The 24953-nt window shown below is 55.2% G+C and overlaps 1 protein-coding gene across 1 annotated transcript in view; it reads right to left on the reverse strand.

Annotated features, from left to right (window-relative positions):
• Window positions 1–301: 301 nt before the first annotated feature.
• Window positions 302–24953, reverse strand: part of CHRDL2 (chordin like 2) — a 34201-nt gene continuing 9549 nt past the window's right edge. Inside the window, 9 exon segments of the mRNA XM_051641054.1 lie at window positions 302–673; window positions 3883–3975; window positions 9636–9818; window positions 13110–13304; window positions 14206–14374; window positions 15481–15536; window positions 16913–17006; window positions 22841–22983; window positions 24597–24690. Of these exon segments, the coding sequence (XP_051497014.1) occupies window positions 594–673; window positions 3883–3975; window positions 9636–9818; window positions 13110–13304; window positions 14206–14374; window positions 15481–15536; window positions 16913–17006; window positions 22841–22983; window positions 24597–24690 (1107 nt within the window). The 3' untranslated portion in view covers window positions 302–593.

Raw genomic sequence — 24953 nt, forward strand, 5'->3', positions numbered from 1 at the left:
CAGGACTTTTCAAGGAACACCCTCTGGAGGGCGTTCAGCCCAAGGAACCCTTCGCAGATCCCGGGGGGGGGGTCTCCAAGGAAAAGAAATCAAGGATGGGTTTGGTTTTTGGTTTTTTTTTCCCTTCCCTGCAGGTCAGGTCTCAGGCAGGGCTTGGCCAGAAGCATCTTCTGCTTTGCTGCTGGCTCCTGCTGCTCTTCAGAAGTGCTGGGGTGTCAGGGATGAAGCCCACCTCCTCCCCTTGCACCAGGCCTCAGGTCTCTGCCATCCTCCTCCTCCTCCTCCTCCTCCTCCTGCCCACCCAGCATCTCCAGCAGCAGGAGGTGCTGCCCGACCTCTTGCCCTCTCCCCCTGGAAGGAGGCACCTCCATGGCCGTGGCTTCCCTGCTGCTCCACTTGCTGTGCTTGCTGGAGCTCCTGTGCTTTGCTCTAGTGTCTCCTTTGTTGCTGTGCCAGTCTATTTAATAATGCAATTTACCTTTCTCATATATATATAGATGTGTGTGTGTAGGTGTGGATGTGGGTGGGGGTAGATAAATCAATAGCTAGGTTAAAGTTTTTTTTGGGGGGGGTTCTGGTTGGTTTTTTTTCCTTTACAAGTTCTTGGTTTCCTTCTCTGGGCTCTCTGTCATCCTCAGCTCTGACGTCTGGGCTCGGAAGATGTTCCAGTGCCCTGGATGAGCAGAGATGGACATTCATTAGCAGTGACCCTTGGAGAAGGAAAACACAACCTACCCCACACCTTGCACCTTCTGCAATGGAGAACCCACCAGGACCAAGCTGGGAGGGAGGTGGGGAGAGAGGTCTCCCCAGAGCTCTGGCCATGGCCAGAGCAGCTCCTCACTGGTCCCACAAACCAGACCTGGACTTTGTCATCTTGCAAATAAAATGATACTTGAGCTCAAGAGGGGCCCTTTGGACCTTCTGCAGTGCAATTATATAGAGTCATAGAATCACAGAATGGTTTGGGTTGGAAGGACCTTAAAGACCATCTAGTTCCAACCCCCTGCCATGGGCAGGGACACCTCCCAGCAGCCCAGGCTGCTCCAAGCCCCATCCAACCTGCCCTTCAACACTGCCAGGGATGGGGCAGCCACAGCTTCTCTGGGCAACCTGGGCCAGGCTCTCCCCACCCTCACAGCCCAGAATTTCTCCCTCACATCTCAGCTCCAGCTCCCTCTGCCAGCTGGAAACCCTTCCCCCTGCTCCCAGCCCTCCCTGCCCTTGTCCCAAGCCCCTCCCCAGCTTTCCTGGAGCCCCTTCAGGCCCTGGAAGATGCTCTCAGGTCTCCCTGGAGCCTTCTCTTCTCCAGGCTCAACACCCCAGCTCTCCCAGCCTATAATTAGCAGCACAATCAGCAGCATTTCCAGTGCTTTCCCTGGGAGAAGAGAAGCTCAGTCTGAAACAGGGTAAATCCTGCTCTCAGCCTCCTCAAAGGCACCTTCAACATGAGATTTTAGGGCCAGGTCCTCCCCAGGATCATAGAATCATAGAAGGGTTTGGGTTGGAAGGGACCCTTAAAGCTCATCTAGTCCAACCACCCCATAGTGAGCAGGGACATCTCCCACCAGATCAGGTTCTCTGGGATGTCTCAGATTTTGGCTTCCTGCCTCTCATGGGGGGTGAAGCATTTTGCTTGTCCTCTGACTCATCATCAGAAAGCCAAAATCCACATTTTTTGGGGGCCATGGGCTGGCATGCTTATCTTCACCCTTCTGTGAGCCCCACTTCGTGGGGGTGGGCTGCTCAAAACCCCCATGTCTCTATTTGTACTGCTGCTGCTGCCCCAGCCTTGGCTCTGCATCCACCTGTGGTCAGGGAAGGTCCTGAGGGAGAATAAACCCTCCCCAGATCACAGGACCACAGAGTGGTGGGGGTGAAGGGACCTCTGGAGATCCTCTAGTCCAACCCCTGCCGGAGCAGGATCCCCTAGGGCAGATCCCACAGGAACACATCCAGGTGGGGCTGGGATGTCCCCAGGGATGGGGACTCCACAGCCTCCCTGGGCAGCCTGTCCCAGGGCTCTGTCACCCTCACAGCCAAGAAGGATTTTCTCACATTCAGGTCAAACCTCCTGTGCTCCAGTTTGTGCCCATGGCCCCTTGTCCTGTCACTGGGCACCCCTGAGCAGAGTCTGGCCCCCCCCTCCTGACACCCCCTGGAGATATTGACCAGCCCTGATCAGATCCCCCCTCAGCCTCCTTTTCTCCAGCTGAGCAGCCCCAGCTCTCCCAGCCTTTCCTCCAGCCCCCTCAGCATCCCAGTGCCCTGTGCTGGGCTCTCTCCAGTTCCCCCCACAGCCTCACTGGTGAGCTGCAGACTCCCTGCAAAGCACATGCAGAAGAGGGAGCTGGGCAACACCCCAAGAACCAGCACAAAGCTCCCCAACCCCTCTCCCTTCTCCCCCAAACCCCCCCAGGAGGTGCCTGCAGGTGTTTTCCCTCCAGGTGGTCACACCCCCCATAATCCCTGCACTGATGACAAAGCCCCAACGTCGTCATCCCTGAGGTGGGGGGACCCTATTTTCACCTCCTGTTGTGAAGAAACCCCCAGCCCATCCTTCCCTAGAACTTGCAGCAGGGATCTTGGTCAGGGGAAACTGAGGCAAGAAGCAGTGGGCACGTGCCAGGGATCCCACCAGGATGTGAAGCCTGTCCTGGCAGCAAGGACTTCAAAATCCCCCAGGGTTTGGTCAACGTTGTCTCAAACGCATTGGAGGTGAAAACATCTCCAGCCTCCCCAGGGCACTGGGTGTACTGGTATGTACTGGGCAGCAGAGCCATTCCCAGCCAGCCCAGTGACCCGTGGGTGCTGGGTGAGATGGGAATGGCTCCAATCCAAACCAAAGCCATGAAACAAGAACCCAGCCCAGCAGCTCCACTCTGCACGGGCACTTCTGCTTTCCAGTAACATTCACACACCTCCAAGAATGTTCAGAATGATTTTTTTTAAACATATTTCAAGAGTATTTATGTATTTTTTTCAAATCCCTTGCATCATTTTTTATTTCTCTCTCTTTTTTTTTTTTGTTTTCCCTCTCTCCCCTTGACACCAGATTAAATATTAAAACAATTATCATAGAATCATTAAGGTTGGAAGGGACCTCAAAGATCATCCAGTTCCAACCCCCCTGCATGGGCAGGGACACCTCCCACTACTTCAGGCTGCACAAGCCTCATCCAACCTGCCCTTCAACACCTCCAGGGATGGGGCAGCCACAGCTTCCCTAGGTAACCCATCCCAGTTCCTCACCTCTCTGAGAGTGAAGAATTTCTTCCTCATCTCTGACCTAAATCTCCCCTCTGCCAGCTGGAAACCCTTCCCCCTGCTCCCAGCCCTCCCTGCCCTTGTCCCAAGCCCCTCCCCAGCTTTCCTGGAGCCCCTTCAGGCACTGGAAGGTGCTCTCAGGTCTCCCTGGAGCCTTCTCTTCTCCAGGCTGAACACCCCAGCTCTCCCAGCCTGGCTCCAGAGCAGAGCTGCTCCAGCCCTCCCATCATCTCCATGGCCCTTCTCTGGCCCCTCTCCAACAGTTCCATGTCTCTCCTGTGCTGAGGGCTCCAGAGCTGGACACAACACTCCAGGTGGGGCCAGTTCTATGGGCTTTGGAGAGACAAAGCTTTTGGATGTCACCAGCCTGCATCCACTTTTGGAAGCTGGTTGCCCCTTCTGGAACCACCCAGTGGAGATGGGGCTGCCAACCAGGAGCTGCTGCACACGGGTGTGTGAAGCCAGGTCAGCCCCACACCCTGCTGCTTTGGCAGAAGCCTCTTCCCTGTGGTTCAGCTCCCCATGCCCTGCTGGGATTTCAAAGCAAGGAGGTTGTTTGGGGCAGAGTCTGTGAAAAAAAAAACCAACCAAGAGATGGGTTTTTTCTCTCCTCACCTTCGTTTGTCCTGGTGATGAGCCTGAAGTTCTGAGCTTCTTGCTTGAATTCCTGTTTGCTGATCTTCTTGGTCTGCATCAGATGAAATATCCCTGTTGGGGGGGTGGGGGGAATAGAAGGTGTCAGACTGGGAAGCTCATTATAAAGCTCATCCAGGTTTGGAGGCACAAACTGGGAGGCAAAAGGGACACGGGGTCTTCACTGGATGCCCTGAGGTCCTGGTTTGGTGTGTGATCTGCTGGTGGGAGTGATGCCAGGGTTGGGCAAGGACCAGGAGAAATCTGATTTGAAGACAGAAACTGCCCATGGAATCAGGGACACCACCATGAGGCAGGTGAGAGCAACAGGATTTTGTGTCTCTGGGAAGCACCTCGTGCTGCAGGAGGTCCCCTCTCCTCCAAAGCCATAAGAGAAATAAAGCTGAGACCAACAGGACCCTGGGATCTCACAGGATGGTGAAGGTTGGAAGGGACCTTAAAGATCATCAGGTTCCAACCTCCCTGCCATGAGCAGGGACACCTCCCACCAGACCATCTCCATCGTCTCTGCTCACTCTTGGCCACCTACCTTCTCCAGCCCCAGACACCCCTCCATGCTCAGATGCTCTCCTTTCCTGGAAGCAGCTGGGGACCAAAATTTTCCATCCCTCTGCCCCCAGTCCTGGAACTCCTCCAGGATAGGAAAAAAAAAACCAAACAACCCAACAAACCCACAAATGACCTCAGCAGAGATTGATATTTCTGTCTGTGCCAACATTGTCCCATTAGTGGAGGTGCCTGGCTCAGATGTTTGGCCCAAGAACCTGCATTTAGCAATGGAAGTGACCTTTGGGTGGGATGAAGGGTCACCATCATCCCTGGCTGCCTTTGGGTGGGATGAAGAGTCACCCTCATCCCTGGCTGCCTTTGGGTGGGATGAAGGGTCACCCTCATCCCTGTTTCCCTTTGGGTGGGATGAAGGGTCACCATCATCCCTATTTCCCTTTGGGTGGGATGAAGGGTCACCATGATCCCTGGCTGCCTTTGGGTGGGATGAAGGGCCACCCTCATCCCTGTTTCCCTTTGGGTGGGATGAAGGGCCACCCTCATCCCTGTTTCCCTTTGGGTGGAATGAAGGGTCACCCTCATCCCTGTTTCCCTTTGGGTGGGATGAAGGGCCACCCTCATCCCTGGCTGCCTTTGGGTGGGATGAAGGGCCACCCTCATCCCTGGCTGCCTTTGGGTGGGATGAAGGGTCACCCTCATCCCTGTTTCCCTCTGGGTGGGATGAAGGGCCACCCTCATCCCTGGCTGCCTTTGGGTGGGATGAAGGGCCACCCTCATCCCTGGCTGCCTTTGGGTGGGATGAAGGGTCACCATGATCCCTGGCTGTCTTTGGGTGGGATGAAGGGTCACCATGATCCCTGGCTGTCTTTGGGTGGGATGAAGGGCCACCCTCATCCCTGTTTCCCTTTGGGTGGGATGAAGAGTCACCCTCATCCCTGTTTCCCTCTGGGTGGGATGAAGGGCCACCCTCATCCCTGGCTGCCTTTGGGTGGGATGAAGGGCCACCCTCATCCCTGGCTGCCTTTGGGTGGGATGAAGGGCCACCCTCATCCCTGTTTCCCTTTGGGTGGGATGAAGGGCCACCCTCATCCCTGGCTGCCTTTGGGTGGGATGAAGGGCCACCCTCATCCCTGGCTGCCTGTGCAGCATGACAAACCAGGCAGGTATGTCTGGCACATCCTTCCCCACCTCTCTCCCAGGCTCCTTGTCCATCCAGGCTCTGGCTGCCAGCAGAAGTCACAGGCAACCTGGTCCCCCTTATTTGGTGAAGAGACTTTCCCCAATTCCCAGCAGCAGTTACACATGAAAAGAGTATGTGACAAATGGGAACTGGGTGGCAATCCCTAGAAATGAGAAGCTCTGGAGTGTGGAAAATGAATACAGGAAACCAACGACACCCGGAGAAATATGTGGATATTTGGGCTATTAATAAGCCCTTTAAGTGGGTGGGGGAAAAGAAATCCAACCAGTAACAAAAGAAGAGACTGGAGGGAGATAATAAAACTGTTGGTGACGCAAGGAAGGCACAAATGTTCAATAAATCCTTCTGCTCTATACTTAGACAGGAGCAGGAGGGTGAGCTGAGCATCCCCCTGGCCCGGGAGGCACTTTCCAGTGCATTAGTAACCAAGAGGATATTTTAAACAAGAGCTGCAAGAGATAAACATCTTTTAATCAACCGACCCAGATAATGTTCACCCAAGAGCCCTCAGAGAGCTGGCTGGGCCCCTGGGTGGTGGTTTCTGACAGATGGCAGGAGCTGAGGAGCAGGGCAGGAACGCAGAGGATGCTCCAGCAGGAGCAAGGAGAGCACAAGGCAGCAGGGGCAAGAATATCCCAACATGGGATGGAGCTGGTGAGAGGTGATGCCCTATCCCAGCGAGCAGATCCTGCCCAGCAGGTTCCTCACAAAGTTCAGGGTGAGGTGGAAGGAGGTGGTGGGGCTGTAGGGCAGTTACCACCTTGCCTGGTGCTTTAAAGGGGGCTTGTAAGAAAGATGGGGACAAACCTTCTAGCAGGGCCTGTAGTGACAGGACAAGGGGTGATGGTTTCAAGCTGAAAGAGGGGAGGTTGGGACTTGATCTGAGGAAGAAATGCTTTGGGATGAGGGTGGTGAGAAACTGGCCCAGGTTGCCCAGAGAGGTGGGAGATGCCCCATCCCTGGAAACATTCCAGGTCAGGTTGGATGGGGCTCTGAGCAACCTGGTCTAGTTCCAGAAGTCCCTGCTGCAGGAGGTTGAACTGGATGAGCATGAGAGGTCTTTTCCCACCCAAACCATTCCATGACTCCATGCTTCAGGCACTGCCTCAGGACCAAAAAAAGAAGCAGAATCCAGTAGGGCACAAGGAAGAAAGTAAAGACCAACCCCATCTCCAAGGAAACAATCTTTCTTGACTTTGGAGAAAGAAGCTCTTACACAGAGCTGTTCTGCCCATCCTGAAATGGATGAATGTCCCATCCCTGGCAGTGTTGAAGGGCAGGTTGGATGGGGCTTGGAGCAGCCTGGGCTGCTGGGAGGTGGCCCTGCTCATGGCGGGGGGGATGGAACTGGATGATCTTTTAAGGTTCCTTCCAACTCAAACCAGCCTGGGATTCTATGATTCTATGAGAGAACTTCACTGCTTCTCTCTGCTGACTCCATGGGGAACCAACATGAGTGTGTAAACGTGGTGCTCAGCTCTGGGCTGGGCAGTGAACCAAGTCTCAGTCCAGAAACTGGTCTCAAAACTTGATAAATCATAGAATCCCAGACTGGTTTGAGTCAGGAGGGACCCTAAAGAACATCTACATTCAACCCCCCTGCCATGGGCAGGGACACCTCCCAGCAGCCCAGGCTGCTCCAAGCCCCATCCAACCTGCCCTTCAACACTGCCAGGGATGGGGCAGCCACAGCTTCCCTGGGCAACCTGGGCCAGGCTCTCCCCACCCTCACAGAAGAGATTCCTTCCTAGGATCTCATCCACATCTGCCCTTGTCATCATCTGCAAAACAAAGCCTTGGTGGGTGGGTGGCGATGGGACCATGGGTGCACATGGGTATTTGAGGCCCAACCCAGCAGAGCACAACCTTTGACCAGAGCCCTGCACCCCATTTTGGTCTCCAACTGCTTAAACTGTGTAAGAGAGGACTGAGGCAGGAGCTGATGGCATTTTCAGAGGAAAGGAGCCTGCTCTTCACACCTGTGATGGAGAGGAGGAGGAGACCCATGAGCTTGGGCTGCAGAGGCTGCACATTGAGAAATGCCTTCCTTTAGGAAGGGGTTTGAGGCTCTGGAAGAGGTTACATGGGCTGTCAAGTCTCTGTGGCTGGAGATCTTCAAGCACATGCCAGAAGAGCATGAGGATGGCTGGTCCAGACCTTGCAAGTCCCCTCCAGCCCAGCTGTGAGGGTGGGACAGCGTGATGAAGCATGAGGGACTGCTGAAGTTCTCTGAGCTGCAGGTTTTCAGGATAGAAAGGAGTATTTTGGTCAATATCTAATCAGCAGCATGGCAGGGTAATGTGGGAAAGATGTCCACGGGGACCAAGTACAGTTCCAAGTACAGCCCAGGCCTCCAGCAAGGCAGGGTGAAGCGCAGGAGTCACCGACAGAGCCTCCAAACCGTGCTTGTCCCTCTCTGATCCCTCCTGTTCTCCTTTGCTCCTTTCTTGTCCTCCCTCCCCAGGACAATTCCTGCTCTAAACCATCAGCAAGTCACATCTCAGAACTTCTGAGGTGTTCAGACCCCTAAAAACAAGGGGAAGCCCTCACTGTAGCTCGTCTTGGAGCTGGTCAGACACCACCAGCAAGCTGGTTCAAGCTTTCAGCTGGGTGTTGGTGCTGGTTCCTCCTCCCAGCTCCTGCCTGGAGGAGGAAACAGCCCCAGCCCAGAACCAGAGGAGGCCACGTCGATATCACAAGCCCACACAAAGGCAGGTGGACGAGTTCCAGGCCCAACTGGAAGACTCTTTTCTCCACACACGCTGCTTTGTTGGTTGAGTGATGGACCATGGAGAGGTGGAATCCATATGTGACTGAGCTCATGCTCTTTCCCAACAGTAACACTTCACTCTGCCAAGCAAAAGAGCTGTGTTGGCCTCGGGGACAAGGGCCTCCCCTGTCCTTGGCTGGCAGGGCTGGGGAGCTCCGTGCAGACACAGAGATTTTGGCCTCAGAAGGTGGTGAGAAGGTTTGGGTGGTGACCTCTGCCAAGGAGCGAGGAGAGGAAATGGTGGGGCCCAGACAGAGGAGGCTCAGAGCTGTCCTCCAGCTACAAGGTGCCATTGTGAAGGAGGCTTCTGCTGAGGAAGGGGGGGAGAGTGAGGAGGATGGAGGGTGGAGGATGGCAGGGGGAGGATGGGAACATGGTGGCAGCCATAGCTTTCTTTCTGGAGGGAACTTCTCCATGTGTGCCCATTCTGGGTGGCTGGGAAGAGCCAGAGCCAGGAGGGCTGAGGTCTCCTTAGGGAGAGAGGTGAGACATCAACGTACCCAAGAGACCAGAATATCTGCCTATACATGTCCAGAGCAGACAGGCTGAGGGTCCCTGTATCCATAGGTGGGTTTTGACCAACCTCAAGTGCTCAAGGCACAAGTTTTTGCAAGGGGTAAAGGATTCTGCCCCTCTGCTCTGCTCTGGTGAGACCCCCCTGGAGTGTTGTGTCCAGCTCTGGAGCCCTCAGCACAGGAGAGACATGGAGCTGTTGGAGAGGGGCCAGAGAAGGGCCATGGAGATGATGGGAGGGCTGGAGCAGCTCTGCTCTGGAGCCAGGCTGGGAGAGTTGGGGTGTTGAGCCTGGAGAAGAGAAGGCTCCAGGGAGACCTGAGAGCACCTTCCAGGGCCTGAAGGGGCTCCAGGAAAGCTGGGGAGGGGCTTGGGACAAGGGCAGGGAGGGCTGGGAGCAGGGGGAAGGGTTTCCAGCTGGCAGAGGGAGCTGGAGCTGAGATGTGAGGGAGAAATTCTGGGCTGTGAGGGTGGGGAGAGCCTGGCCCAGGTTGCCCAGGGAAGCTGTGGCTGCCCCATCCCTGGCAGTGTTGAAGGGCAGGTTGGATGGGGCTTGGAGCAGCCTGGGCTGCTGGGAGGTGGCCCTGCCCGTGCAGGGGGTTGGGATTGGATGATCTTGAAGGTCCCTTCCCCAAACCATTCAGTGATTCTATGATCCTACGAAAGCCCCAGTTTTCCACACAGGTGTCCTCCCTAGCTGGCTGGTTTCATCACGGGACCCACCTTTCATCAGCTTCCAGTTGTAGATCTCCACCTCTTCTGCCGCCTCCTTCTCGATCGCGATCGTCCTCAGAACCTCCCTGGGGCTCCCCGCGCTCGGCGGCACCAACACGTACACCAGGACAGGGCTGGGGCTCTTCCCACACCTCCTGGTGACTGCTTCATCAGTAGGTTTGACCCTGGTTTCTGGGCAAAAAGCAAAGCCAGACTCCGTTAAGTGGAATCACAGAATTGTTCTGGTTGGAAACGATCTTCAAGATCATCCAGTCCCACTGCTCCCCCAGCCCTGCCAAGGCCACCCCTGCCCCGTGTCCCTCAGCACCATCTCCAGGGCTTGGAAACCCTTCCAGGGATGGGGACTCCCCCCCCTGCCCTGGAACAGCCTGTTAGGTCTGGAAGGAGCTTAGAGGAGGTCATCTCAGCTGCCAGGTTGAGGGAAAGATGGGTCTGATGCCAGGGGGCACAGCCATGTCTCTGAGTGGCACCTTGGCTCCTGGGGTCCCACCCCCAGCACCCAGATCAGCAGCAAAGGGAGATGTTGATGAAGGATCTGTGGAGCTTCTCATCCCCATATCTTCCATTCCCCTTGATTTTGGCAGCCTCTGTGCCCCTGGGGGTGGGAAAGGGGGGTTTTCTCCCCCCTGCCCGGATTCCCTGCATCTGCTACAGGGACCTTGGTGCCACCATCACCACAAAGCCCAGGCTGGATTCCCCACCTCAGCCCCACGGGTGGGCTCAGCCCCAGCCCCCTCCCCACATGGGCTGCAGGGCTGGGGACACCCACACCAGGGCCACCACCAGGTCCCTGTGTGACTTTTCCAGCATCCCTGGTTGGAAGCAGAGCAGCTGCTTCTTCTTCTTCTTCTTCTTCTTCTTGTTCTTCTTCTTATTATTATTATTCTTCTTATTATTATTATTTAATTTTTATTGTTGTTGCTGCTGCTGTTGTTGTTATTATTGCTATTGTTGTTATTGTTATTATTATTATTTTAACATTTCTGGAGTCATTCAGAACCTCCTGTGGCTCTGGAAGGAGATTGATTGCCTTTGGTTGTGGTCCTTGGAAGGCAGAGGAGCCCAGAGCTGCTGAATTTAGCCTTGTTCTCCCCCTCACTTGGGCTGCTGGAGCTTTTTCACACTACTCGAAAGAAAACTCTGGCTATAAATAGACTCGTGGGGTTTATTTTAGTAGGACAGTTATTTCAGGCCTGGTTCTGCTCTCTGGGGTGGTCCCGAGCTGCTCAGCTGGGAGAAGGGATGGACACCCCAATTTTAAGGGATGCAAAGCAGGTTCTTTTCAGCCATGGGAAGAAAAGGGCTCAGCTCAGCTGGCTCAGTGTGACTGGAGGGGGGAAGAGCACAACCCACCACCCTCACCCCTGCCACCACGGGCTCCAGGTGGAGGGAAACTTCCATCCCAGATCATCCAGCTTCACCCACTGCACTCCAGGGCTGCTCCTTGCAAGGATCGAGGCAGCCCCACCCTCAAGACAGGGAAGGAGAACGTGTCTTTGAAGGTGCAACAGGTATTTAAGAACCTCAGAGCTTCATGTTGGAGCTGCTCAATGGCCAACAGTGATGGGGAGGGACCAGGTCATAGAGTCATAGAATCATGGAATGGTTTGGGTTGGAAGGGACCTTCAAGGTCATCAAGTTCCAACCCCCCTGCACGGGCAGGGCCACCTCCCAGCAGCCCAGGCTGCTCCAAGCCCCATCCAACCTGCCCTTCAACACTGCCAGGGATGGGGCAGCCACAGCTTCCCTGGGCAACCTGGGCCAGGCTCTCCCCACCGTCACATGCAATAATTTCTTTCAGAGTCATCAGGATTGGAAGGGACCTCTGAAGATTATCTAGTCCAAACCCCTGCTAGAGCAGGGTCACCTGCAGCAGATCCCATAGGAACACATCCAGACAGGTCTTCAGTGTCTCCAGAGAAGGAGACTCCACAGCCTCTCTGGTCTCTATTACAAGGGGTCCTGGCCACTAACTCTGCCCCCAGCAGCTGTGAACATCTCCTCATCCAACCAAGGCATCACAGCAGTTCCCTTCTGGTTGGGATCCCCTTTTGCAAAACAGAAACCACTTGGAGTTTCTCTCCAAAGCTGCTGGAGGAAGAGGAGGACAGTGATGGAAATGGCCTGGAAAGAACCAAAAGATGGGTGAAACCTCCATGCAGCAAAGGAGAAGCTTGTAACTTGGCTGAGCCACGTGTCTGTGTGTCTGATCACTCCCTGGGAGCCCTGGAAAGCCAGAAGAAAATAATTTTGGCTGGGTCAGAGTGTTTAACTGGAGCTAAATGAAGGCTGAAGAGCAGACAAGAGATCCCAGCAGAGAAAGTTGTCGACTTCAAACCAGAAAGACCCGCTATAATGGGAAGAAAAGACTGGAAGGGCTCAGCTCAGTCACCACATCCCATTCCCACCAGGCACCACATCATAAATCCTGCTCGTAAACATCTCAAAAACCTTATTAAAACAAGCTGAGCTTCTGCTCCTCGCTCCCCCAAGGAGGCCATCCCAGAACCTCCCTGCTCAGAGGCTGGAAAACCTTTCAAGTCCCAGCTGAGATGATTTTTCAGCCTGTTTGCCCCCATTTTTAGCCGTGGCAGTGCCCCGTGCTTGTTCCCCCTGGTGAGGCCCCTCCACAAAACCATCCTGGAGATGCACACCTGAGGAGACCAGCCAGAAACTGCTCCATCTGCAGCCAGGCTCAAGGACACTCAGGTATCTTTGGTCTCTCTCAGGATGCAGTGGGTGGTCCATCCTCTAAACATCTACTGCTGAAGGACAGAGCAGAAAGGTGTGACCTAGAAAACCTTCTCCTGTGGGAACCAGAGAAGGTCTCATGTCCTGCCACATCTTTGCTGGGTCTCTGGTTGGAGGTGAACAGCTTTCCAAAGACCAATAGGCAGCTGAGAGACCCAAAACCCGTTGAGCATGAAAAAGAAGAGGTCCTTTCCACCACATCCCAGCCTCAGCTCCATCCCAGTTCTACCTGGCCCACCCCAATACTTGTGTCCTTTCCAGGGATGGGGACCTCAATTCAAATTCAAACCAAGCCATGAGTGCCACAGGTAAGGAAGGTGTCCTCCTAATCTCAAACCTACACTTCAGCTGCCACAATTTAACCCTGTGACTTCTTGTCCCAGCTGGAGGTCTGGACAAGAGACCATGTCCTCAGGATGTGTTTTGTATCTGTGTGAAGGGCACGTCCCTCCTTGGGCATCTTTCTCTGGGCTGCACCCACTCAAGAGATGCAACCTTTTTGGGATTGGTGCAGCTTCCTCACCTTGGGTCAGTCCTGCTGACCTCCAAGACAGGTCAGCTCTTACATCAGTGCTTGCTGAACCCATCTGGTGGGAACTCAAGTCCCCAGTGATGGGAACCCATAAACATCTGTCTGCTCAGGGCTTTAAACCAAGGCTAAAGGAAGGAACCGGGAAGCAGCTGCAGAAGGAGGTGAGAGATCCCACCTACCTGGACATATTTTACAGCATTTCCCATCTACTTTCTCCGGGTAGTCACACGGGTACTCCTTGGGGCAGGTGATCTTCTGGCAGTCCTGGACACCATCCCTGCAGGTGCAGAGGATGCAGGGCAGGAGGCCGTAGAGCCGGAAGACGGGATGCCAGACCTCCCCGTGGGAATAGGTCTTCCCGTTGTAAACACAAGCTGGAGGAGAGAGGGAAGAGAGCTGCTGGTGAGAAGAAGTCCTCCTCTTGGTACGCCCAAGGCCCGGGGGAGCTCAAGCACGTTTCACCACCTGGGAAACGGGTGGCCCTGCTGCCTTGAGGAGCAAGGTCTTCAGGCAGCACGTCCAGCAGGAGAAGACGCTGGGATGTCACAGCCACCCCAGCCAGGAGGTGCCGTGGGGCAGGGGGACCAGGCTCCAGGAGATGGAGGCTGGTGGGCTCCACCACCCGGGTGGGGCCGAGGGGTAAGGATGGGCAGGATCTCACCTGCCTCCCAGGCTCTGCAAGCCCAGGGTCTCCCCGAGGCTGCCACGGGCATGAAGCACAGTGAAGAGTGCCACCTGCTGACTCCTCCATGAACACTTCTGGAGGTCCCAAAATTCCCTCCAGGGCTTCATCTCCAAGCGCTGGAAGGAGACACAGCGCTGGGAGAGCCCTCAAGAGGAGAGGAGACCTGCCTTTTCCCCTTCAGCTCCATGGAGGTCGTCTCCTCATCTCACTTTCCTACTCTCTCCTCCAGGAGAAAGAACCACAGCCCTGGGACAGACCCAGCACGTGGTGAGGGACGTCCTGTCCCTCTGCAGCAGTGTCCTGGAAGGGACCCTGTGGGGTCTTCCAGGTGAACACCTCCCTTCAGAGGTCCCAGATCTCCAAAACACCCCAGGGATCAATCTCCTTTCAGTCCTTTTTGGAAAGTGGTGGCTTCATGCAGTCAAGAGGCCACCAGGGCTGAGATAGCTGAGCAAGGTTGGCTGTGGAGGAGTGGGAAGTAGGACTTGATGGTAGAAACCTGCTACTGAAATAGACTCCCTGGAGAATCTAAAGTCCTGGAGAAGTCACCTCAGGCCACATACAGGCTACCTGCTCCCTCCCTCTCTTACCTTTCTTGTGCTTCTCTTTCAAGACAATCTTCACAGTGGTGCCACCTCCTCCCTTGGGTTTGAAGCTCCTGGGAATGAACTCCAGGGAAGAACTGAGAACAGTGGACGTGGTGGCTCCAGGTGGCTTCCTGCCCATGGCTTCCCCCAAGCACTGGTCTTGCGAGTGCCTCTGTGAGCAGCCAGAGAAAAGAAAGGGACTCAGATCCAGGCAGTTGGGAAGTTCTCATTCCAAAGCCTGCTAGAAAAAGCCACAGAGGGTCCTGCACACCTTCCATCATCATCCCACACTCCACCCAGTGCCCTCAGAGAAGCACCTGAGGTCCTGCATCACTAACACAGGGGGGTAAATGGGCTGGTCTTTTCTAGGTGTCTGCTGGGACACTGAGGACTGGCATCCATGCAACCCAACCAGAGAGCTAAGGATGGGCCATAACCTGCCCTCTCACCTGGTGGGCACCAGGAAGGTTGGTGTGAGGCTGCCAACCCACAGGTCTGAAATCCTGGGAGCACCTCAGGCTTCCAAGAGCAAGACATGCAGCACAAAGGGTCCCCTTGTGTCTATTTTGGAGGTTTTATGGGTGGTGGAGGTGGGACCCTGGCGTTTCCCCCCCGCAGTATGGAACAGGAGCTGTAAGTGACCTAATCCCACAGACCTGGCATGGGCCACCCAGCTCTGAAATGTCACTGAATCCACCCTCAGAAGCCAAGGAGTCACTTTTTCCCTGCTGGGGCTGCTGATACAAACAGCTTGGGGAAAACACCTTGGCAGCCACGCCCTGCTCTGGCTGCTCTGTGGGATGCAGGACATCTCTGAGCCCAAGGTGGGAGAGGAGTCACCAGATCCTGAAGCAAAAGCCCCCTAGGAGAGATCTGGGCCATCTGACTCTACGGGTAAGGGGCACTTCTGGCTGTTGGGCACCTCTGCTCTGTCCATGTTCCTCAGCTGTTTTAACAGCAAGGAGGAGAATTGCCCAAGATTTCTAGTTCCCACAGGGCTTTTTCTCTTCCAAAGACATCAGAGATGCTTCAGAGGAAGAGGACAAGAGTCTTGAGGTCTGAGGTCTCAGCCTGTGCTGATAGCCCTCCCCTAGAGTCAACACCAAGACACAATTCAACTGCAAACCAGGTGTCCATGGTTCTGCTGTCCAAGGAGCTGACTACCCTCTCACTTGGTTGTAGAAGACTATGGCCAAGGGCAAAGGGCTTCCTTTGAGCTGTGTCACGGGGCTGTGCTAGAAGCAAGAACCTGAGTTTCAAAATGCAAACATCACGTACAACACCTCTGTTTAACTGCAGGGGCTCCTCTTCCGTGGACTTCTCGAACGAGCCATCTGCAGGGAAGAAACATTGTCCTGTGAAATCAGAGAATCATGGGATGGTTTGGATGGGAAGGGACCTTCAAGATCATCAGGTTCCAACCCCCTGCATGGGCAGGGACACCTCCCAGCAGCCCAGGCTGCTCCAAGCCCCATCCAACCTGCCCTTCAACACTGCCAGGGATGGGGCAGCCACAGCTTCCCTGGGCAACCTGGGCCAGGCTCTCCCCACCCTCACAGCCCAGAATTTCTGCCTAAAGTCCAACTTAAATCTCCTCTTTTTTTTGATCCAGCCCCCCTTGTCCTCTCCCCACAAGCCCTTGTCAGAAGTCCCTCCCCAGCTCATGCTGCAGGGCTGGGTGAGGTCTGGCTCTCTGGGGTCCAGCTAAGAGCAGCTCTCCTCGTGGTGCTGCCCACCTGGGAGGGGTGGGGAGAGAAGAGCTTCAAGAATGCAGTTCCCATCACCCAAAGCAAATGGGAGCTGTACCCCAAAACCACTTTTCTCCCCAGCTCCAAGAAGGACATGATGGCCTTGTAGCTTCAGAAGCGGCGTGAAAACACCCCAGAGGTGGAGGATGAGGGGATGGGGATGATCTGGCATTCAAAAGAAACCCAAAGACTTTTCTTATGGAGTCAGTGACAGCCCCAGTTGCAGCAAAGTAAACCAGGAGAGGGGAACACGAGTTGCAGAAGGGGAGACTTTGGAGGAGGCACCTGGAGGAGCTCATTCTGTGCCCAGGGCCAGGAGACGACCACGGCCTTCCAGCTTCATAAATATGTCTCATAATAAAGAGTTATTTTATGCTGTGGCTTCACTGCCAGCTGGGTGTGAACCTGCCCATTCCTCTCATCTGGAGAAGTGGAGCTTGATTCTCTCCTCACCCTTCCTGGGGTGATTCAGGGGGAAAACCAGCACACTCAGGAGTTGTCCCCCCACTGAGAGCAATGGGAGTGGAACTCAGCCAGGCTGCTCTGGGGTGGAAGTGGGGAGGCTTTCCTGACTGTCCTGGAAACTTCCCTGGAGCAACAGGAACATGCCTGATCTACAAGTGGTCCATAGAACCACCTCCATCCTGGTGGGCCACTGGTCTGGAGGACTATGCCAACCATCCAGGTCACATCTCTTGCGTGAGGAACCCCTGGCAGGGCAAGGAGCTCAGCTCTGGTCAGTGTGTGGGCTGCAAGGACACAGGTTGCTGTGGGAGGGGAAGCAGGCAAGAAAAAGCTGAGCCTTCTGTTTTCTGGTGGGACCCAGACAGAGCAAGTGGCCTTATTTACAATCTGGGCTTCCAAAGTCCTGCTGAAGTGGTTTGAAATGGCTCCTGCCAGCTGGTGGTAACACCTACATCTCCCAGCCCTTGCTCAGGAGCAGCTCCTGGGTCCCTCATTACCTTTGCAGACCTGGCAGCAGGAATCTGGCACTGTTAGGGGAGAGGAGCACAACAGCTCTGGGCAGGTCACCAAGCCACAGTAGATCTGGCCTTCCTGGGAGAGAGGAGCAAAAAACAAACAAACAAAAAGAGCACTGTCAGGATTCTAAAGGTCTGGACAAGGGCAAATGTCCCCCGTGTTGGGGTGTCACTTCAAATTGCAGATCCAGAATAAATCCTGTAGTCCATCTTCAAACAAAACCACAGACTGGTTTGGGTTGGAAAGGACGTTCAAGATCATCCAGATCCAACCCCCTGCATGGGCAGGGACACCTCCCAGCAGCCCAGGCTGCTCCAAGCCCCATCCAACCTGCCCTTCAACACTGCCAGGGATGGGGCAGCCACAGCTTCCCTGGGCAACCTGGGCCAGGCTCTCCCCACCCTCACAGCCCAGAATTTCTCCCTCACATCTCAGCTCCAGCTCCCTCTGCCAGCTGGAAACCCTTCCCCCTGCTCCCAGCCCTCCCTGCCCTTGTCCCAAGCCCCTCCCCAGCTTTCCTGGAGCCCCTTCAGGCCCTGGAAGGTGCTCTCAGGTCTCCCTGGAGCCTTCTCTTCTCCAGGCTGAACACCCCAACTCTCCCAGCCTGGCTCCAGAGCAGAGCTGCTCCAGCCCTCCCAGCATCTCCGGGGCCTCCTCTGGCCTCTCTCCAACAGCTCCGTGTCCTTCCTGTGCTGGGGACCCCAGAGCTGTTCCCAGCCCTGCAGGGGGGTCTCAGCAGAGCAGAGGGAGAGACTTCCCTCAACCTGCTGGCCATGCTGCTGCAGCCCAGGACATGGGGCTTTCTAGGCTGCAAGAGCACGTTGCCAGCCCGTTAATATCCCCAAATATCACCAACAGAGACTGATGGAGGCTGAAAACCTGCCCTGGCAAGACCCTCCATCCTGTGGGACGTAGCATGGTTGCTCTCAGCCAGCGTGGCTGGCCCATCAGTTGCTCATGAGAGGACTGCTCTTCCCCAAAATGGAAAGCTGCTCCTTGCTCTCAGGCACTGTTAGTGCTTCTGGACCTGAAAGAGCCACTTGTAAACTCTGCACAGCACCCACCAGTTCCAAGTGGCACAAAAGCCTGTTCTCTGCTGTCTCCCAGGACCAGGACCTGGAGGAAAGGTGGAAAGGGGGAGCGTGATGCTGGGCCCAGGTCCAGGCTGCAGCTCTGCCCTCCCTCCATGCTGGGTTTTTGGTAACACCAGAGCCAAGCACACCAAGGCACCGGGTCAAGAGCTGTGGATGGACCCTCAGGTGGAGATCTTCTTCCACTGGCTTGGGGATTAGTCTGGAACACACCATTGCTGTGGTGATTTGAGCTGAAAACAACAGGCCAAGGCCAGTCTGGACCTCAGTGCATCCCAGTCCCACTCCAGTCAGTGGGTTTGCACCCATTTGCTGCAGGGCTTCATCTTTGCTGCTTCGCAGAAGGGTAAAAAAGGATGTTGGGCAGCCCAGACCTCAACTGCAAGGTCCTCTTCTCCAGGCAGCAATTTGCTTTGCTTTCTCCTCAAGCTTTATCCTCAGCCAACTGAAGCCAAGAGGTTGTAACCAGGGATTTCCTTAGAAAACCAAACCACAGCAGCTTCTTCTGCCATCAGGAAGCCAAACCACTGCGCAGAGGACATGAAGAGGGAGAGGAAAGTCTGGTAAGTGTGAGGATCTGGTGGAGGCTGCTGCAAACCAAAGCCTGTCCTTTGCTCCAAGGAACCTCCACGGGGTCCAGAGAGTAGGGTCTGGCCACACAGCTTCTTCTGTCTTTCTCCTCCTGACCAGCAGCTCATGGAGAAGACCCTCCTCAGGCAGCCAAAGAGAAATGTCCCAAAAAGCAGGATTTGTCCCGGAGGCTCTGGTCTCAGGGTGGTTTTCAAAAAGGTTTAGACCAGCTGCTCATGCAGCTGTTGCAGCAGCTGCCACCATCAGACAGAGCCCGGCCAGACCCGGGCTGAGCAAAGCTCCACAGCCAACCTTTTCTTGCCCCCTTCATATCCAAAGCATCTCCTGCTGAGCAAACAGAGCCTGAGTGAGAGCCAGTGCCCCTGGGAGGGACACCAGGGTCTGCAGGCTCCTGGGGACACTGGCAGGTGGGGTGGGAAAGCAGGGCCAGGTGGGCACGTCCGGACGGGTTCAAGGGCTCCTTCCTGGGGTTTGTCCCCAGCCCTGGTGGGCTGGCATCCAGCTGGGGGTCCACCAGAGAGGAACCAGCCTCAAAACTATGTCTTCACCATTCCTCCTGCCACCCAGCTCCAAGGCATGTAGCTCCGAGGTGCCCAGGGGCACCAAAGGCTCAGAGCAGCTATTCTAGTATCACAGACACTTTACCACCAAGCTGATGGTGACCACCATGTTCACAAGGGTGTGCAGTGACAGGATGAGGAGCAATGGCCTTAAACTAGAGCTGGGGAGATTCAGATGGGTTATCAGGAAGAAGTTCTTTACCGTGAGGGTGGTGAAGCTCTAGAACAGGCTGCCCAGAGAGGTGGTGGAGGCCCCATCCCTGGAGACATTCAAGGTCAGTCTTGATGGGGCTCTGAGCAACCTGAGCTAGTCAAAAAGGTCCCTGTGCACTGCAGGGGGGGCTGGACTAGATCATCTTTAAAGGTCCCTTCCAACCCCACACTTTCTATGATTCTCTGTCCATGCTCTTGGCATGAGAGGAGGAGGTGCTCTGGGCTCTCCCACTTCTTTCCTGGCCAAGTGTAGTCAAGGGTTGGGCACCTCTAAAGGTCCCTTCTGACCAAACCATTCTATGATACTGTGAAAATATTTGCTGCAAGGAAAGCAGAGCCCAGTGGGGCCTGGTCCCATCCAAGGGCCCAGCACAATGAGCAGTGAAAGCCTGTCTGCAACCAGCTTCTTTTCATAGAATCAGAGAATCATCCTGGTTGGAAGGGACTTTGAAGGTCATCAAGTCCAACCATAACCTAACTCCCCCCACCATAGCCTGATTTACCTGCTCAGTGGTTAAATCCTGTCCCTCAGCACTATATCTACATTTCTTTCAAACACTGCCAGGGATGGTGACTCCAGCACCTCCCTGGGCAGCCTGTGCCACTGTCCAGCCCCTCTTTGGGTAAAGAAATTCCTTCTAATATCCAGTCTGAACCTCCCCAGGAGCAGCTTCAGGCCATTTCCTCTGGTCCTGTCATTATTCCCTTGGGGAGAAGAGCCCAACACCCACCTCCCTACACCCTCCTTTCAGGGAGCTGTAGAGAGCAGTGAGGTCTCCCCTCAGCCTCCTCTTCCTCAAACTAAACAATCCCAGCTCCCTCAGCCTCTCCTCACAGGGCTTGTTCTCCAGACCTTCTCATGGCAGAGGCTGCAGCTGCTGCAAGCAGTTCCCTGCAGCATCCAAGTCCAGCCTCAGCACTTTCCATCCCACCTCCTCATCCCCTCTGGAGGAGGAGGAGCTGCTCCATTTATCTCCCAACACTCAAGCTCCTGGCACGAGTGGCCACAGGCTTCACACACCTTCCCTATCACCCTTGGCCAGGCTGCCTCCTGTCGCCTGAGTGAAGTGTCAGGACTTGAGTTCTGATGGTTTTTTAGCAGGATCTCAGCTTGTGGGAGAGGGTTGGGGCGGAGAGGAGCCAAGTCCTGTCTCAGGGCATTGCTGGAGGCTCATGGAAAAGGAACATCCCTCTGGTGCTGGCAATCGGTAGAGGGTGGAGAATGGATGGGTAGGTGGGCAACCCATCATGGGATGGGCAACGGATGGGTGGAGGGCAACCCATCTACACTGAGGGCTACACAGCATCCTGGCCACTGTCACAGCCCTCAGGTAGAGCAACCAGGACCATCAGTGGGCAGGCAGTGGTCCTGCCAAGGTCATTGCAGCTTGTTGTGAAAGGCAGACTCCTCCTGCAGCCTGGAGAGCAAGTGCCCATCTCCAGGGCACAGCCCCACCCATGATGGCCTGGAGGGCTGGAGAACATGCTGTGGGAGTTTCCAGTTGTACTTGGCTCCTGGTGCAACCCAGCCAGATGAGCACGTCTCGGCCCTGGGTTCAGCTTCCACTAAAATCCAAGCAAGGGAGGAGGAATCACAGAATCACAGGGGTTGGAAGGGACCTCTGAAGATCGAGTCCAACCCCCCTGCTGCAGCAGGAACACCCAGGGCAGATCCCACAGGAGGGTGTCAGGAGGATCAGCAGGAGCCTGCCCATTGGCACCCCTGATGGCCAGGCTCTGCTGTGAATGCCACCAGCTCTCTACCATCATCTCCTGGCTGCAGCAGGGGAGAGGCCCAGCCATGCAGGGCAGGAGCTGGATACTGGAGGCACCACGAGACCCAGGCACCCAGCAGAATCATAGAACCATAGAACTATTCAGGTTGGAAAAGCCCCTTGGGATCACCAAGTCCAACCATCATCCCTACTCTACAAAGTTCTCACCTAAACCACATCCACCAACACCACATCCAAACCACCCTTCAACACACCCAGGGATGGTGACAATGGTGACAAGAAGTTGGGACCTACCAAATAATTTATGGAATTCAGCTCAGTGCCACCACCTTGACACTGGGTTTGACATACCAAGAACTTCTGAAGCCCAAGAGCTGGTGCTGATGTTGCCTTGCAGGCAAGCTGAGCTCCCCCAGGTCCTCCACCATCAAACCCCACCTGCTTTGCAGCAAGCACGTATGGGAAGAGGCTCCTGGTTGCCCTCTCTGCTGAGCATCTGCCATACAATGTCTTGGTGGAGCAGGTGGGACAGCTGGATGCTGCAGGGACAACACTGGTCCTCACAGCAGGCAAATGCCCACCCCAAGGATCCCCGTGGGGAGTCCACCCAGAACTGGCTGGTGGGATCTCCAGTGAATAAGCCACCCTTGGAGCATCTTGTTTGTGCTGGTCCCACCAGGGAGGAGAGGCAGGTGAGCTCTTTGTGCTCCAGCCCTGGGTGGGGCCCAGCAGACATTTGCAGCCCACCTTGCTCTGCCTTGGGCAAGCACCCAGCTCCGTGGTGGTCCTCAGTCACTGGGCAGGGAGGACCCAGATCCATTTCAGAGGAAGCTCAAACTCCTGCTCTGATAACCTGATCCTGGCAATAAACCATCCCACCACAGGCTGGTACCCACCAATGGTCCTCATGAGGTTTTGTGGGGTTCATCAGACCCCTCAGCTCAGTGATTCCTTGGCTGGTGTGTTCAGTGTCCTGGTGGGAACTTCCCAGACTTTCCTGAACTGAGCATTTCCATCTTTGGTGTACACAAATATGAATCATTTGCCTCCCTTTTCCCCAGCCTGGGAGCTGGATTTCTCCCCCAGCCCCACAATTCAGAGAGGTTGTGGGTTCCTGGAGGATCTTAGAAAGGAGAAATGGAGACAATGGTCAGATTGGAGAGTTCAGCTCCCAGGAAATGCTCATGGCAGAGACCCAGTCTGCAGCAAAAAATGTGGAGAATCCCTGTGCCTGGTCACAGCCAAGGAGTGAGACAGAAATCCAGCCCCCAGGCTGGGGAAGAGGAAGGCAAAGGATTCATCTGTGCTCATACAGAAGGCAGGAAGGCTCAGTTTAGGAAAGTCTGGGAAGTTCCCACCAGGAGACTGAAAATACCAGCCAAGGAATCCCTGAATGACGATGACTTGAGCCCACGATTCAGAGAGGTTGGGGGTTCCTGGAGGACCTTGGAAAGGAGAAATGGAGACAACGAGCAGATCCAGACCCAGCTCAGCCCTGAGCACCAGGCAGATGCTGCAGCAGCTGCTGATCCATCTACGGTCACTTGGCTAACAACCCCCCGGGGGGTCACAGACAGGTCACAGCCAACATTGGGTTTCTCCTTTGAGCAGGCCCATCTGGGGGAACTGGGCTACCTCTTGGCTCAGGGAAGGATTGTTGGGGTGCAGGAGAAGACCCTGAGCCCTCCCCACCTCCCGTGGGCTCCCAGGTGGCTTACGGAGCAGCTGCACTGGACACACTGGTTGGGCTGGCGGCTGGGGAAGAGCTCACTGGTGGTGAACATCTCCCCTTGCTGGTAGGTGGTCCCGTTGTACTGGCAGGACTTGACAGGTGCCCTGAGGCCAGAAGGGGAATGTGGCTCTGGAAAAGAAGATCAGAAAGCAACAGGGTGAGAGGCAACCCTTGCCTGGCCCTGAGGTAGCAGGGATGAATCCTACAGGCATGGGATGTGTGGGGCTTGGAGGGGACCTTTAAAGGTGATCTAGTCCAGCCCCCCCTGCAGTGCACAGGAACCTTTTTGACTAGACCAGGTTGCTCAGAGCCCCATCAAACCTGACCCTGAATGTCTCCAGGGATGGGGCCTCCACCACCTCTCTGGGCAACCTGTTCCAGAGCTTCACCACCCTCATGGTAAAGAACTTCTTCCTAATGTCCAATCTAAATCCACCCTACTCGAGCCCCTTGTCTTCTTGATACTTGTCCCAAGCCCCTCCCCAGCTTTCCTGGAGCCCCTTCAGGCACAGGAAGGTGCTCTAAGGTCCCCCTAGAGCCTTCTCCTCTCCAGGCTGAACAAACCCAGCCTGTCTCAGCCTCTTGGATGCTCAACAGATTCCCCACCAGCCCAACCTACAAGGATAAGGAGCCCTGGACCCTCCACGGTTCTCAAGGACAGAGATGGGGATTTTTTGTGCCTAAAAGCTTTTGGAGAATCCACCTGCCCTGACCATGCTGAGCTCAGCACAGAGGTCAAGTCAGACCTCCTGGGGGTCTTGTCCCTCACTGTGACAGAGTGGTGGCAAAACTAGCCAAAACCCATCAAAGATTTGGGAAATGAGGAAAAAAAAATAGAAAGAAACACCCTTTTTAATTTTTAGCTAATTACCCCCGGGAGATGTTAGAGGTCATCACATCCAGGGGAGGGAAAACAAATCAGTAATTTTGTTTAAAATGTTCAGAAATGGTTTGGGTTTTGTTGTGTTGTGTTTTTTTTTCCTGTATCCAACACATTTTGCTGGCAAATGATCTGAGTAAAGTGCCAGCTTCTGGTTTGTCCCTGGCATTTTGTCCCTGCAAGGTTGGAGAAGGTGGTTTGGTAGAGAGAGCCCTTCTCCATCAAAATGGAGCATCTGCCTGGGAGGAAAGGCTGGGAGAGCTGGGGCTGCTCAGCTGGAGAAAAGGAGGCTGAGGGGGGATCTGATCAGGGCTTGTAAATATCTCCAGGGGGTGTCAGGAGGGGGGGGCCAGACTCTGCTCAGGGGTGCCCAGGGACAGGACAAGGGGCCATGGGCACAAACTGGAGCACAGGAGGTTTGACCTGAATGTGAGAAAATCCTTCTTGCCTGTGAGGGTGACAGAGCCCTGGGACAGGCTGCCCAGGGAGGCTGTGGAGTCTCCATCCCTGGGGACATCCCAGCCCCACCTGGATGTGTTCCTGTGGGATCTGCTCTAGGGGATCCTGCTCTGGCAGGGGTTGGACTAGAGGATCTCCAGAGGTCCCTTCCTTACTTTTAAATGGAACTTCCTATGTTCCAGCTTCTAATCCAACTCCCACCACTCTGTAGTTCTCTGAAAATGACTTTTTGTTGCGGGGGGAAAACCCAACAAGAGCATCCCCAGCTGCTGTTGCTGCCCTGACCCTGTGAGCAGGGCCAGACCCAGCACGGCTGCTCCGAGGTCAGCGTTCAAGTGACAGCCACTCTGGTGTGCCCTGCTGGACCACGACCACCTTGTCACCTTGTGGGATGTCCACCTACCCAGGCAGCGTGGGCAGCACTGCTGGGGGTCTGTGACAGGGCTGGGACACTGCAGGGCCGGGCACTGGATCCTGTAGCACCTGGTGTTGCCGTTCTGGGGAGAGAGAAAGATGGTTTGTTCCTCTACGTGTTCGCCCCTGCACAAGGAGGAAGATGTTGGGTGGTGGCCACACTCTCACATCAGGTTGTGCTGGGTTAGCTCCCTCAGCCAAGGATGTCTCCACCCTTGGCTCCACACCACAGTCTCATCTCTCACCACCCAAGACCACTTGTGGTCCCACAGCAGCCCTGAGCCACCTCCACCCACATCCCACCAACACTACTGAGACAGCTCCCTCACAAGGTCAACCCATCTAT

Source organism: Apus apus, chromosome 1 (genome assembly GCF_020740795.1).
Source record: "Apus apus isolate bApuApu2 chromosome 1, bApuApu2.pri.cur, whole genome shotgun sequence".
Classification (NCBI taxonomy): domain Eukaryota; kingdom Metazoa; phylum Chordata; class Aves; order Apodiformes; family Apodidae; genus Apus; species Apus apus.